Source organism: Ursus americanus, chromosome 23 (assembly GCF_024610735.1).
Source record: "Ursus americanus isolate L20-20 chromosome 23, mUrsAme1.1.p, whole genome shotgun sequence".
NCBI lineage: Eukaryota > Metazoa > Chordata > Mammalia > Carnivora > Ursidae > Ursus > Ursus americanus.
The window spans coordinates 30,367,045-30,379,604 of record NC_142149.1 but is presented as its reverse complement, the minus strand read 5'-3'; the positions used below and the strand labels follow the sequence as shown (position 1 = coordinate 30,379,604).

General features: G+C 47.3%; 1 protein-coding gene across 9 annotated transcripts in view; it reads right to left on the bottom strand.

The window, feature by feature from the left end:
* The window catches only part of MSI2 (musashi RNA binding protein 2), a 387,367-nt gene that overhangs the window by 370,722 nt on the left and 4,085 nt on the right, over positions 1–12,560 (bottom strand). For all 9 annotated transcript variants that reach the window (XR_015721318.1, XM_087854525.1, XM_045773328.2 and 6 more), the window contains exon 5: positions 10,831–10,872. Coding sequence is in view for 8 of the 9 variants with exons in the window: in XM_087854525.1 (XP_087710651.1) it covers positions 10,831–10,872 (42 nt within the window). In the remaining variant the exon portion in view is untranslated. The remainder of the gene's footprint in view (positions 1–10,830; positions 10,873–12,560) is intronic.

The window sequence follows — 12,560 nt, the reverse complement described above, 5'->3', positions numbered from 1 at the left end:
CAATCCGTGGATTTTTATTTTCAAAGCGATTTAAGTGAGGCATTCTGCCATAATCAGCTTTACTACCCCTATTAGTATAGGAAAACAAGTTCTGAACCTAGCTCCCTAGTGGAAAACGCAAAATTTGTATAATTAAAATTATACTTGTGAAATTCAAACACACTTTAATTTCCTAAGGGTCCCCTAATCAAGTCAGAAGTTCTTACCAAAACCAATTATCCGCTTTGAAAACAGAAGAGGAAACATACACATGTAACAGTCTCGTGGAGATTCACAGCCCAGTTCTTGCCTTGGCTCGAGCACCCCGAATTCGATCCTTTTTCCCCGAGTGGAAGAGAAGGTGAGCCTACCAGCTGGCTTTTATTAAGTGTTATGTGTGTAAGTTTAAACATTTTTGTTTGTTTGTTTGCCTTTAACTACAAAAAGGACACACTTGAGAGATATCCCAGAGGGAACGGAATTGAAGAGATAAGAAAATAACCCAGGAGAGCATCAATAAATACAGTGTCCACCCACCCCGCCCCACTCCAGGCCCCCTCGAGCTTTTCTGCTTAAGACCTCACAGCAGTTTTTCAAACACTTGCCCAGGACTGTTAGGATACTCAGGATGCCCACGCCAACGCCATGCTGAGGAATGAGGCAGAGGAGAGCAGCTTCATTCCTGCAACGGACAGACAACAGACCAAGAATCCCAAGGTCCTGTTGGGTAAGGCAGCGACACCAGGTTTCTCACATCCTAACCAGGTAATCTACCTGAAATGTGGCTGCTTTTCTTGAGTAACTGGAAAGTCTTGTCCAAGAGTCACATGGAAATACAGAATACACTCCAAGGCACTAAAATATTTAAGAAGTAGGGGTTGCAATGTTCCATGTATACCATCAATATGAAATGTTACCAGGCTAAGGCTTTAAAAAAAAAAAAAAAACCGAAAGAAAAGTTATAAGCAAACAGGTTTTCTCCTCCTGCCTCCCTAGAATCCATTTCGTGGATGAGAATACTGACTTTTCACCCTTTTGGCTTGGGTGTTCCCAACAGTGGCCCCGCACTATGATGACAGCCTCCCCGTCCGCCCACCCAGGCTCCAGCAGTTACCCGGAAGGTAAAGCAAAATGCCTGCAGGCTTAAAACTTTACTTTTCAGTAGGTGCAATCTGAGAACCTGCCACACATGGCCTCTCTAGGATGGCGAATATCGCGGCCAACGGAGCAGGGTTTGGTGTTAAAACTTTCATGGCCAGGCCCTGGGAAACAGAGTGCGTGCACACGCACACAGGCGCCCACGCAAGCATGCAGAAGGAGACACACTCAGCGGAGAGCCAGTCATGGGAACCGCTGCTTTGCTGGTTCCTTGCCTCCCTCCCACCAGAGCGGTCACCTCATTAATGTCACTCAGCATCGCGTTCTGCTACACTGGGTCTTTCTGCGCGCTGTTCCCGCAGGCAGCCCGAAGCCGGCTTCCATTGTACGCTTCTGTTCCTTGGGAAACTATCAAAAGCTTTGATTGGAGAAGAGAAAAAACTTCCAGAGGGCCTCTCTGCTTGCTCCTCCAAGTTTTTTCTCTGTGGTGCTTTATTCAAAATCACTACACATACAAACCAAGCTCTGAAAGTCATTTATAACACGGCAGCTAAAAAGAAAGAAAGAAAGAAAGAAAGAAAGAAAGAAAGAAAGAAAGAAAGAAAGAAAGAAAGAAAGAAAGAAAGAAAGAAAGAAAGAAAGAAAGAAAGGAAGGAAAAGAAAAAGAAAAAGAAAAAGAAAAAGAAAAAGAAAAAGAAAAAGAAAAAGAAAAAGAAAAAGAAAAAGAAAAGAAAAAGAAAAAAGAGCTAGTGATCACTACGGCCCGTCTACCTGCAACTGCCCAAAGAGAATAATTCATTTCGGTCGAGGATATGGATGAAGGCCTGAATACATTCCAACACCGTTTTCTGCCCTTCAAAACAATAAAAATGTAAAAACCCCAGGGAAAGAAGGCCCAAGGTGGCAGGAATGAGAATCTCTTGACCCCAAGGAATTTATTCTCCTGGATCTTCTAAAGCACTCTCTCCCCAGAATGCATCATCAAGACCATTTTATTAGATTTTTCTAAACCCTTGAAATTGTCACATAATTGAAACAGAAACAGCAATTTAGAGCTCCGAATGGATTTGTTAAAAAGAAGATTCTGGGCTGGCCCCGACATCCCCTCCTTGGCCGCTCTCGCCCCTAACCTAAATTTAAGACCCTTGCACACAAAACCCTATTTATCTTTTAAATCCTCCCTTGCCATAAAAGTTACACATTCCCCTAATGCCTTAGATTTCAGGACATTTGGGAGAAACTCATCCCAGACAACAGGCTAAAAAAAGAATCCATTAGCATTAACTTGCCTGTCACAGTCAGTGACAAATAAATGAATGTGATGCTTTCAGATCAGTCATTGGTGGAACTACCCCCAGGCAGATAAAGACCAGGCCTGGGAGAGAGAAGGCTCACGGAGAGACCTCTCACACAGCAGTGTCTCAGCTGTCCCCTGGCCGCTCCCCAGGACTTCACTCTCAAAGGCAGCAAAAACACAGCCATCAGATACAGAAAAGGAAATGCATTCCCCATGTCCACCGAGCAACCCCAAGATGAAGGATGCATGCTTCCTTCGAGAGCCACGACCCTGGGAGCTGACCCAGCCACTGGACATACCATTTCCCGAATCTCAACGTGCTATTCTATCCATCACCCCTAGAAAGGACAACAGTACCCACAAACCACTAGGTAAGGTCCTCGTATGATCTAGCCAGCGCCATCTTTGGGAACAGTAACAGACAACGGATGCTTACACTGGGTCACCGTAGGCTCTTCGTGTTCATTAACCCATTTTTAATCTCCTCAACAAATCTAGGAGGGAAGTGCTGTGAAAACCCCCATTTTACAGGTGAAGAAACAGAGGCACAACACCATTAAGTGATCTGTCCTCAATGCCCTCGCTGGGAAGTGGCGTTCAACTGTGCTGAAAAGGTTCTTACAAAGGAAGCAATGGAAACTAACCAGAAGCTTCCCGGCCAGACTACACAAAAATCTATTCCTGCTTCCCGGCCTCAGCACTACATGGCAGTCGGGCAAAGCTCAAGGACCTAAAATCTACTGCTGACGTTGGATGCAGCGGGGCCCTGTGGCTAAGAGAGCAAGGACTTGGAATTCAGACTTTGGTCCAAAGGCCAACACTGACCCTCCCTAAGACTGCGGCCCCAGGAAAGCTGCTTACCTCCCTGGGCCTCAGTTTACCATTCCTCGAGGCGGAGAGAACACGAAGCACTGCAAAGGACTGGTGTCAGGATGAAATTAAAGGAGATTAAGCGCAGAGGCTTAGCACAATGCCTTGAACAGACTGACTCGCAACAAGTAACAGCCATTATTTTGGGTTAGGATTTTTCTTCATCACTGAAAGTCTCAAAATAAAATAAAGAAGTACAGCAGGCACACACCCTGAGAAAAACTTTCCAGATCACTGGGAACTTGATGTTATCTACTCTTGAAAGACAGAGAGAGCAGAGATATCTTGTTATACACGTGGGACCCTGGGAGCTGACCCAGCCACTGGACATACCATTTCCCGAATCTCAACGTGCTATTCTATCCATCACCCCTAGAAAGGACACCTGCCCCAGCAGGACCAACCGCCCTAGAGCCCGCTGCTCCGACCACGTACCACGAGGTGCTCGGTCCCAAGACCACACTTGCTCACACGGCAGGCACAGGGCCTGACTCCAAAATCTCATGTTCCTCACACCTGGCAGCCACTCCGAGCGAGAGGTGACCCCAAGCAGACCTCTGAAGGTGCAGCTCAGGCTGCTCTCAGCCACAGGACACACACCCCGGTGATCCAGACAAACGGTGATTTCCACACCAGGAAATGACATCTCATTGTCTACACACAGCAAGGTCAAGATCACCGCTCGGACAAGGACAGAGTACAGAACTTTGAGATTTTGTCTACATCATGACCCCCAGCTAAGAAGGTAAAGAGGAGAGGAAGAGAGAAGACAGAAGCAAGAGAAGGACAGAGCTCTTTGCGGTTGCCACACCCCCAAAGAGCAGGGGTGGTATCTGCCGAGAACATCGATCCTAGAGAAGGGTCTCCAGCCAGAGAGAACACAGTATGAATGACGCGGAAGGCACAGGTCCAGGGTGGGAGGGTCTCCACGAAACCACATCAGCCACAGTCCCATCCGTGACCCTGGCTTCCAGATTGATCCAAAAGAGCTCAGAACATTTGTAGGGAGCATCTCTGTGACCGTGCACACATAAGACAGGTTCCCCAGCACATGTCAAATAAAGCCCAGACTCGTTTGCTTAGCCTGGCATTCAAAGCAACACAACCTGGCCCCAGCCTGCTCTCCACGCCTTCACCCCGAGCACCATGCAACACATACCCTTCGCTGCAGCGGCCCACTGACCTCTCCTAGCCCCTTGCATTCCTGCCATTCTTCCCTCCTTCCTGTTCCTCAGGATCTGGGGGAAAGACCACCTCCTCTGAGAAGCTATCTTAGCTCTTCCTTCCTCGGAAGACCGTTCTTGCTGCTCTGCTGTGTTTTTCACATCCTCTCCTGTACCACAGGTAGCACCCCTCCTCCCAACTGGAAGTGAAGACCCTTGAGACAAGAATCGTGTCACCTTTGCCGTTTTGCATTCATGCCACCTACACGGAGATCGATGGTGCACCAACGAGCAGCAGTAAAAGCTAAGGTTTGGGGTTTTTTTGCAATTCATAAAATATGTTTGTGTCCTTACAATTCATTGTCCGGGGAGGTAATAAGGCATGGACCTAAATAACCATACGACACAGAACAAAGTGCCTAACACAGGTGCTGGTGCTAAGCAGAAACCTGGTAAGTAATTGCCAAGTACCAAGAATGGCAACTGAACGCACGGAAGCAACAGTCTGTCCCCACCCCACCCTCGCTCTTACCCTGCTGTGCCTGCACACCTGGCGGCGTGTGACGTGCTCGTCCACCTGCTCACTACTTGTGTGCCCCCCTAGAGTGAAAGCCCCATGAGGGCAGGGACTTTGTGGTCTTATTCTCCACACTGTCCTCAGGACCGCACACAGGCCTTGGCACACAGTAGGTGCTCAATAACGTTTCATGAATAAATAAATGAACACGTGCCCAGCACAATGCCTAATGAGCATGTCAAAAACTTTCTGCAAATTTATTATTGTTTATTATTTGCTAGCTTATTATTACTGTTATCATTATTATAGTTTGCCATGACTGAAGAAAAGGTAAAGCGCTATGGAAATCCAGAGAAAGAAGGACTCTCTCGAAGAGAGAGCAGAAACAGCTCTGTGGAAAAGGTACCCCAAGTCGGGCTTTGCAAGAGAAGTGGGTAGCACACAGGCCTGAGAAGAAAGGGCAGGGCATGCAGGGGTGCACAAAAGGGCAGCTATTCAGAGAAGGGGGAACGTGCAGTTTCAAGGCAGCAAAAGGCCGAAGTGTCGAGAAGTAAGCTGGAAGAAGACACTCCTTGTACAGATCTTGAAGGACCCTAACCAGCTGGCTAAGAAGTTCACACTTTGCTCGGTGGGCACTGAGGGTTTCCTGAATCCCCAACAAAAGTGGCTGCATACAGTCAGCAATTAAAAACAATTAAACAAGCTCTTGTGCAAGGAACACACCAGATCGAACAAGAGAACACAGATGATGAACTACATCTCTCTTTCGTGTTCCTGGGACTTTCGGCCAGAGAAAGTTCAGGTTTAAAAATACGAAAGGACAGGAACAAAGGATGCTGCCTCAAGGGGCACCCAAGAGGGTCAGCTGGTTCCTCAGAGAGTGCCTCCCTCCTCCCCCCTTCTCGGAGGGGCAGAGGGGTCTCACCTGCCTGCCGAAAACGTCTGATACAGATCACAGCAGCTCTGGCTTCTCGGCAGACTGACCTTAACACTGAAAGGAAGGCATGCAAGGAAAGGCAAAATCTCGGGGAAGGACATTTGTAGGACGAGGTGCCCCTCCTCCCGAGCTGACACCTGCTGCTGACCGGAACGCAGGAAGGAGCCACGTTCCCGGACAAGAAAACAGCTAAGCCACGAATCCCCCAGGGTCCTCGCGGTTGTAGACAAGGCTGCAGACACACCACCACGTCCCCGCTGGGAACCAGAAACCCACCGGCAGGGTGGCCGGCGAGGTGACAGCTGCAGATCACCCAAGATGGCACGACGCTAGAATGACCCGACCCACAGCAGCAGGGGAAGGCCAGATGCCGAACACTCACCCCTCGCCCGCCCTGGAGAAGCTGCCAAGAAACCACTCCCCCGGAACAGGAGGTGCGTGTGTAAACCGCTCGTGCTGTGCTGCACCCATCTGGACGGATGCATGCGTAACAGAGAACCTTCCAGGCCCTGAAGCCTCATCAGTGGACGAGACAGGAGCAGGAAAACCTGGCCTTCACTCAACCTTGCCACAACTCAGCGATGTGACCTGGGAGCTGCCAACCTAACCTCCCTGCGTGTCAGCTGCCTCCACCCTGAAAAAGGTGGGCTGGATTCAACTCAAGCATCCGGTGAGGTCAGCCATCAACAGCGCCTGCCAGCAGGGGGCTTACATTCTGATCAGGATTTTTCTTGGGTCATTTTCCACTGTAACTTTTCTTATTCTACAAAGATAATTCGATAACGGGGTGCCTGGCTGGCTCTGTCACTACAGCACGGGACTCTGGATCTTGGCGTTGCAGGTTCGGGCCCCACGTTGGGCACGGAGATGACTTAGAAACGACAGTCACAGTAAGTAATTCTATAATAATGATACCAGACGACACCTGCAGGCACAAACTTGTGCCAGGCTCCCAGCAAAGAGTTCTGCATTCACGCTGAAAACCACTCCACGCCGGGGACTACACCCCTGTTTTAAAGAGGAAGAACCTGAGGTGTGGAGGGGCCCACATGGGGTGCCCACGGTCACCCAGCTGCCACTGAAGACAACTGGAAATAGGCTGAAGAAATGAGATCTCCGTGGATCAACAGATAAGGTTCTGGCCTCTAACACGTAAGGAGGAAAATGGCAACTGGGGAGTGGAGAAGGCTTTGTTACACGTGAGCATGATCAGGGCCGGTGGGGAGTTGCCCCCAGACTCGCCCGTGCCCGAAGAGGTTCAGCCGCCTCTCGGTTTTTCCGCACAAGAAAAAGAACCCACAAAGCGTGAGCAGAACTCTTGCAGGCAGCCGACGCTTCTGCCCAAAGGGACTGACAAAATGATATGACATGATGGATCCAATCATGCCCGTTCCTCCAACGGCTTCCAATTAAGTCATCTTTTTTAGAAATAGCACGACCCTTTCAATTTTTTAAAAGACAGAGGGGAGGAAACTCTTACATATTTTACAAAATGAAATAATCATCCGGCGAAATAGGAAGATACAGAACAGACCCATCGTCTTCTGATCAAAATGTACTTCGCTAATTAACGGCCACTAGTCTCCAAAGAGTCGCCCCTCGACTAGTTAATAAAGCCCCATTATACTTCACTTGAGATGGGAACATTTACATCGCAAAGGGGATGAATGCACTGCCGGATTCAAAACCCTTCCTTCGGGTCGGGTCGCTCATTAAAATTCTGGTCAAAACAGATTTTTATTTATATGATACATTAAAGAATATTATGGCAGGTACTAACGTGAAATCTGCTCCTCCCTGCCTCGGCTTTGCTTTCGTATTAAGTTATGGCTTCTTTCCACTACTCTTGTTTTAACACCTCCACGAATATTTCTCCGGCGACTGCTAGCAAAGAGGGACAGCCAGAAAGCCGAGGAAAGCATCTGAACTGAAACCCGCGCTGACATATCACTGACAAGCTGCTCACCCAGCCCCCGAGGAGGGGGCGCAGCGCCCCGCACACCAGGACCCCGACACCTCCACACACACAAGTTTTATTGAAGGGAGATAAACAAAAAATAAATAAGGCTTGACTTGAACTCCTAGTCTCCCCGCCAGCCAGGGTTTGGCCTCCAACACTAACTTCAGTCTGAAATCCCCATGGCCGGGCTCAAATTCTATCGGAAAATAACTGTTGACAAGAAAGGCACTTTCTCCCCACCTTGCCTCAACTCCCAACCAGCACACACCTCGCCAACTCCCCAGCCGCTTCCCTGGAGCTGAGCGAGCCCAGAGCCCTGGGAAGGGGTACCCCTCCGCATGGCCAGCTAGAGTCACCGCACGGGATGACATCACGGGGGCTGGGTGAACCACCCAACCAGGGAACTCTAAAGTCTGCGCGCCGGCTGCGGCTCTGCTGCTCGAAGCCTGACCACCACCCTGAGCTGCGTGCTCTGCCCGGACGGACAGGTCACACCCCTAGATCTCCCCCACAGGATAGCACACTGGGCAGGGGCCCAGTTCTGGAGCTAGGCTGCCCGTATCCCACTTCTCACCATGCGTGCCTCGGTTTTCTCATCTATAGATTGGACATGATCGTAGTGCCCACCTCTCAGGACACAGGCAAAGACTGGATGAGTTGATATACGTAAGGACCCTACAACAGTGCCTGGCACATAAATTCAATTAACGTCACTATGATCACTCTCTTGGCGACTGGTACGAGAGTCTAACAAAATTAACAGTAAAAACAGCAGGTAATACATCTGGTACTATCACGCACCAGGTCTTTTTTTTTTTAAGCACTTTACCTTTAGTAATTTATTTAATCAGCACAAAAACTCGGTAAGATAGGGTATACAGGGTTCCAAGAAACCAAACGATTTGCCCACATCCACACAGCAAATGAGGGGAGGAGCTGGGATGCAAACCCAAGCTGCTGCACTTGAAAACATCATTAAGAGAGACGATTAAACCAATGAAAATAACGGTAGCAGTGACAACTAGGAGGGATGAGGCCCTCACTGTGTCCTGGGCTCTTTTACTCTCCACAGCAACCTTGGGAGGGAGCTATTCCCATCACTCGCCTTTTACAGAGGAACAAACAGGCGGGGAGAGGAGGTTTGCTCAGTGTCTTGGGACCTGAGATGCAGATGGAGATAACAGATAGGAAAGTCCTTGGGAAAGGGTGTCGTAAAAAGCAAGGTATTGTTATGCAATCTCTAGAACTCCACGGAAAGATGTCCTCCCCCAACTGGTATAATATTTGCTCACATCTAAAAGTCTGACAATCCACCTAAAACATCCCAGACTCCAGGTTGGGGATGGGGGGTGGGGGGAGGTGCATACTTTGACAAGTTCGAGAAATAGAGTCTGTTTCGTTTTCAAGTTGAATGCATCACTGAAAAACCAAATGCCAGAGTACGTTAAAATGAAATATAGTCTTCCTGGTTTAAAAAAAAAAGAAAAAAAGTGGCAGGGAGTGAGGGGTGGGCAACAAGAGGGAAGAGAAAACAGGTCAAACCCACGGTCTGACCAAGTCAGGGATTTTTCCAGTTTCCCTCTAGGGTAATCTGATCCTAGTTCTGGGTGATCAAATGACTAACCTGGAAATTTGAAGATTCACACTTATGGAAGAAACAGCAATTCTTCCAAACCCAGGAAATACTGCTAATTCTAGAAAGCCTCCGAAATGTCAAGGATCGCACACAGTTTGAAAAGCAACCTTTACACAGTTTACAGTCCCAAAGTTCGTGCTCAGTACAGAAATAATCTAACCTCTTTGGTTCATTGATTCCTATTATTTGCTTAATCATTAGGGGGGGAAATGCCTTAAGAAAGTATTTTTGCTCTATTTACTTAAGAGATTTGTGTTTCCTTCGAAAGAAAAGAAAGGAAAAGAAAAATTACACGGGAAAAAAAGGAAGGAAGGATGGATCACACCGCAGCCTCCAGACCTGAAATTCTCAAAATGTCATCCACAAGGGCCAGCTTTTTCTTCATTAAAGTTCTTCATCCCTCCCTTTACCTGTGGGAGACTATGCTTGAAGAAATAAATGGAATTTGCAAAAGCAACAGCTCTTTCCCTTTATGACCTGTAATTGCGAGCTTCACCTCCCGCCCCCCGCCCAAAGAATGCCAAGGCCACAAGCTACAGAAAAAGTCTACCTCTCAATATTACACAGGGAAGAAAAAAGTATAATTAAAACGTGCGATTTTAACATGTTTAAGCCCATAAATTTCACCTTCGGTTCTAGGTAGCTCTGTTCTCATACCCACAGCTGGCTCAGCGAAAACTGTGTTAGCCACACACTTTGAAAAAGTGAAGGCTGATCTCAACCCTCTAAGCAAATCTTGTAGGGCCACTCGACCAAGCTTGTAACAGACTCAGAGCTTCTCCCCAGCCCCCAGGCCCCGGCACTACCATACAGAGGCAGCACGGCTGATTTGAAACGTGCCCTGATTGATCCCACCAACCTGAAACCAAGACAGCACTGCCTCCGCTTCAGATTCAGGGCTTTAGGGGTCTACGAAGTCGTTTTTCCAAGAAAAGACAAGCTGTTTACTCAAATTCTATTCCTCTCCATAAACTCCAAGTTGTAAGGGCCTCAAACAGAACCCTCCAAAAGACAGTCACAAGGAAATGTCCAAGTTCTCCTGATAGGATCTTGGCAATGCTTAAAAAATAAATAGAACATTTGCATAAATATTGCAACAGACGGAGCTCTGTCCTGCCACGAGGGATCAGGCTTGCCCCTGCCGCCTGTTGGGTGCTCAGAACCCACCTCGGGATGGCTACATTGCAGACGCACGTGGTTATCTCGCAGAGCTCCTTGCCTGGCCTGGACTCTCACAGCCACATGCTGATACCCTGAAGGAACCTGAAGGCACCAGGTTTCAGCACTTCATTGCCAGTACTCTGTTTGAAATTCGAAATCCTTGGCAAACCGTCTCTGAGTGCTAAAATCCTATTACTGATTCTCCCGCTTACCTTGGGTTGCGCCCGACGAGGAAATGCAACTTTGGGGTCAATCTGAGGGGAAAATGGGAAAACAAGAGTCAATTCCGGTATTTGGAGGAGAGGGAGAAAAAATTATGATTACTCACCTAATTATTAATCGCTCATTTCTCAGGCTTATAACCCAGCTTTTAGTAACTTCTCAGGCAACTCAAAAGTTCCTTAAACTTTGATCCAAACTTTACTCATCCCTCCCACAATGTAACAAATAAAGCTAGCCTCTCTAAAATGTCCTACCACGTATTTCAATGTGTGATATTCTTAAAACATCAGATCTCACGTGTTCTTATTTAAGCAAGGTTTCTCTTCCACAGACGCTGGACATTGAGTGGTACCTGCATCTAATTTGCAATGCATGGCTGGGAGAGAAGATGGGAACATCATCCCTGAAAAAAAAATCATAACCTGAAAAATTAAACATAAGGATTTTCCAGCAGTCGGTTAACTGGAGAGGAGATCTTCTCCCCAGCGAAAACTAAACAAGGCAGGTAGAAAAGGGGATTCCAACTTTTTATTAAATCATCAACATCCAAAAACTGCCCCATAGACATCGTGTCGGCCAAAGTACAGTTACTGGAGTTAGCTCAAAACACGGTTCATCCTGCAGTGAGGCCGCAAGAGGAAGCAGGTGTCAAAAGCTATGGACCCTAATCCAGTTCTTAAAAATAATAACAAGAAAGTAAAATAAAAGGGAACACATAGGGGCGCCTGGGTGGCACAGCGGTTAAGCGTCTGCCTTCGGCTCAGGGCGTGATCCCGGCGTTCTGGGATCGAGCCCCACATCAGGCTCCTCTGCTATGAGCCTGCTTCTTCCTCTCCCACTCCCCCTGCTTGTGTTCCCTCTCTCGCTGGCTGTCTCTATCTCTGTCGAATAAATAAATAAAATCTTTAAAAAAAAAAAAAAGGAAACGCATAAGCTAAAACCACCTGGATTTTAAAAATCACAGGGGGTAGAAATCTATGAGCAACCTAAACGCGAATCACAATAGTAAGGCCATCATGGGGAGAGGGTTAAAAAAAAAAAAAATACTGAAAAAAAGAAGTCGGAATCTACTGTAACAATCAGGGTATTCTTCCTACCCCAACCCCAATCAGAATGGAAAAACATCCTCTACCCCAGATCAGACACTTCGTAGAACACATGACTCTCAAAAGGGGAATGGCTTTAAAACTCAAAACAATTCCCACGGAAGCATTTGACTCTAATAGGCTGATCCGAGGTGGGGGAAGTTGTTAGGCAGAAAATATGGGGAGGGAAAGCATTTTAAAAATCCCCATTATGGGTTTTCATTAGACTTCTAAATGTCACAAGTCTTTGGGTAAAACTCAACATAGAATATTGCTATAAGTAATTTATTTATATGCTCTGACTTTCATAATATACCATTTTCCCCTTTTAAAATGTAGACCTGAACCCTGCTTTTCAGTTCTGCCGTGGGGTGGCAAAAAGAGTAAGGCTGTGGGACAAAGCACAGAGTGGGGGCAAGGCACACCAGCTAGTTCCTGCACCCAGACCTCCATCCCTTAGGATACCCCAGCTGGGAAGACAAACAAAGATTTACCACTTCTATTAAAGTGGTTTAAAGACCTAATGAAAGTCCACAGCATGTTTTCTTTTGTTTTGTTTTTTTACCTTTTGAAACATCACCTGAGAAATGAGGGATTACTTTTCAAAAACTAAAATAGACAAAAATCTCTGATCT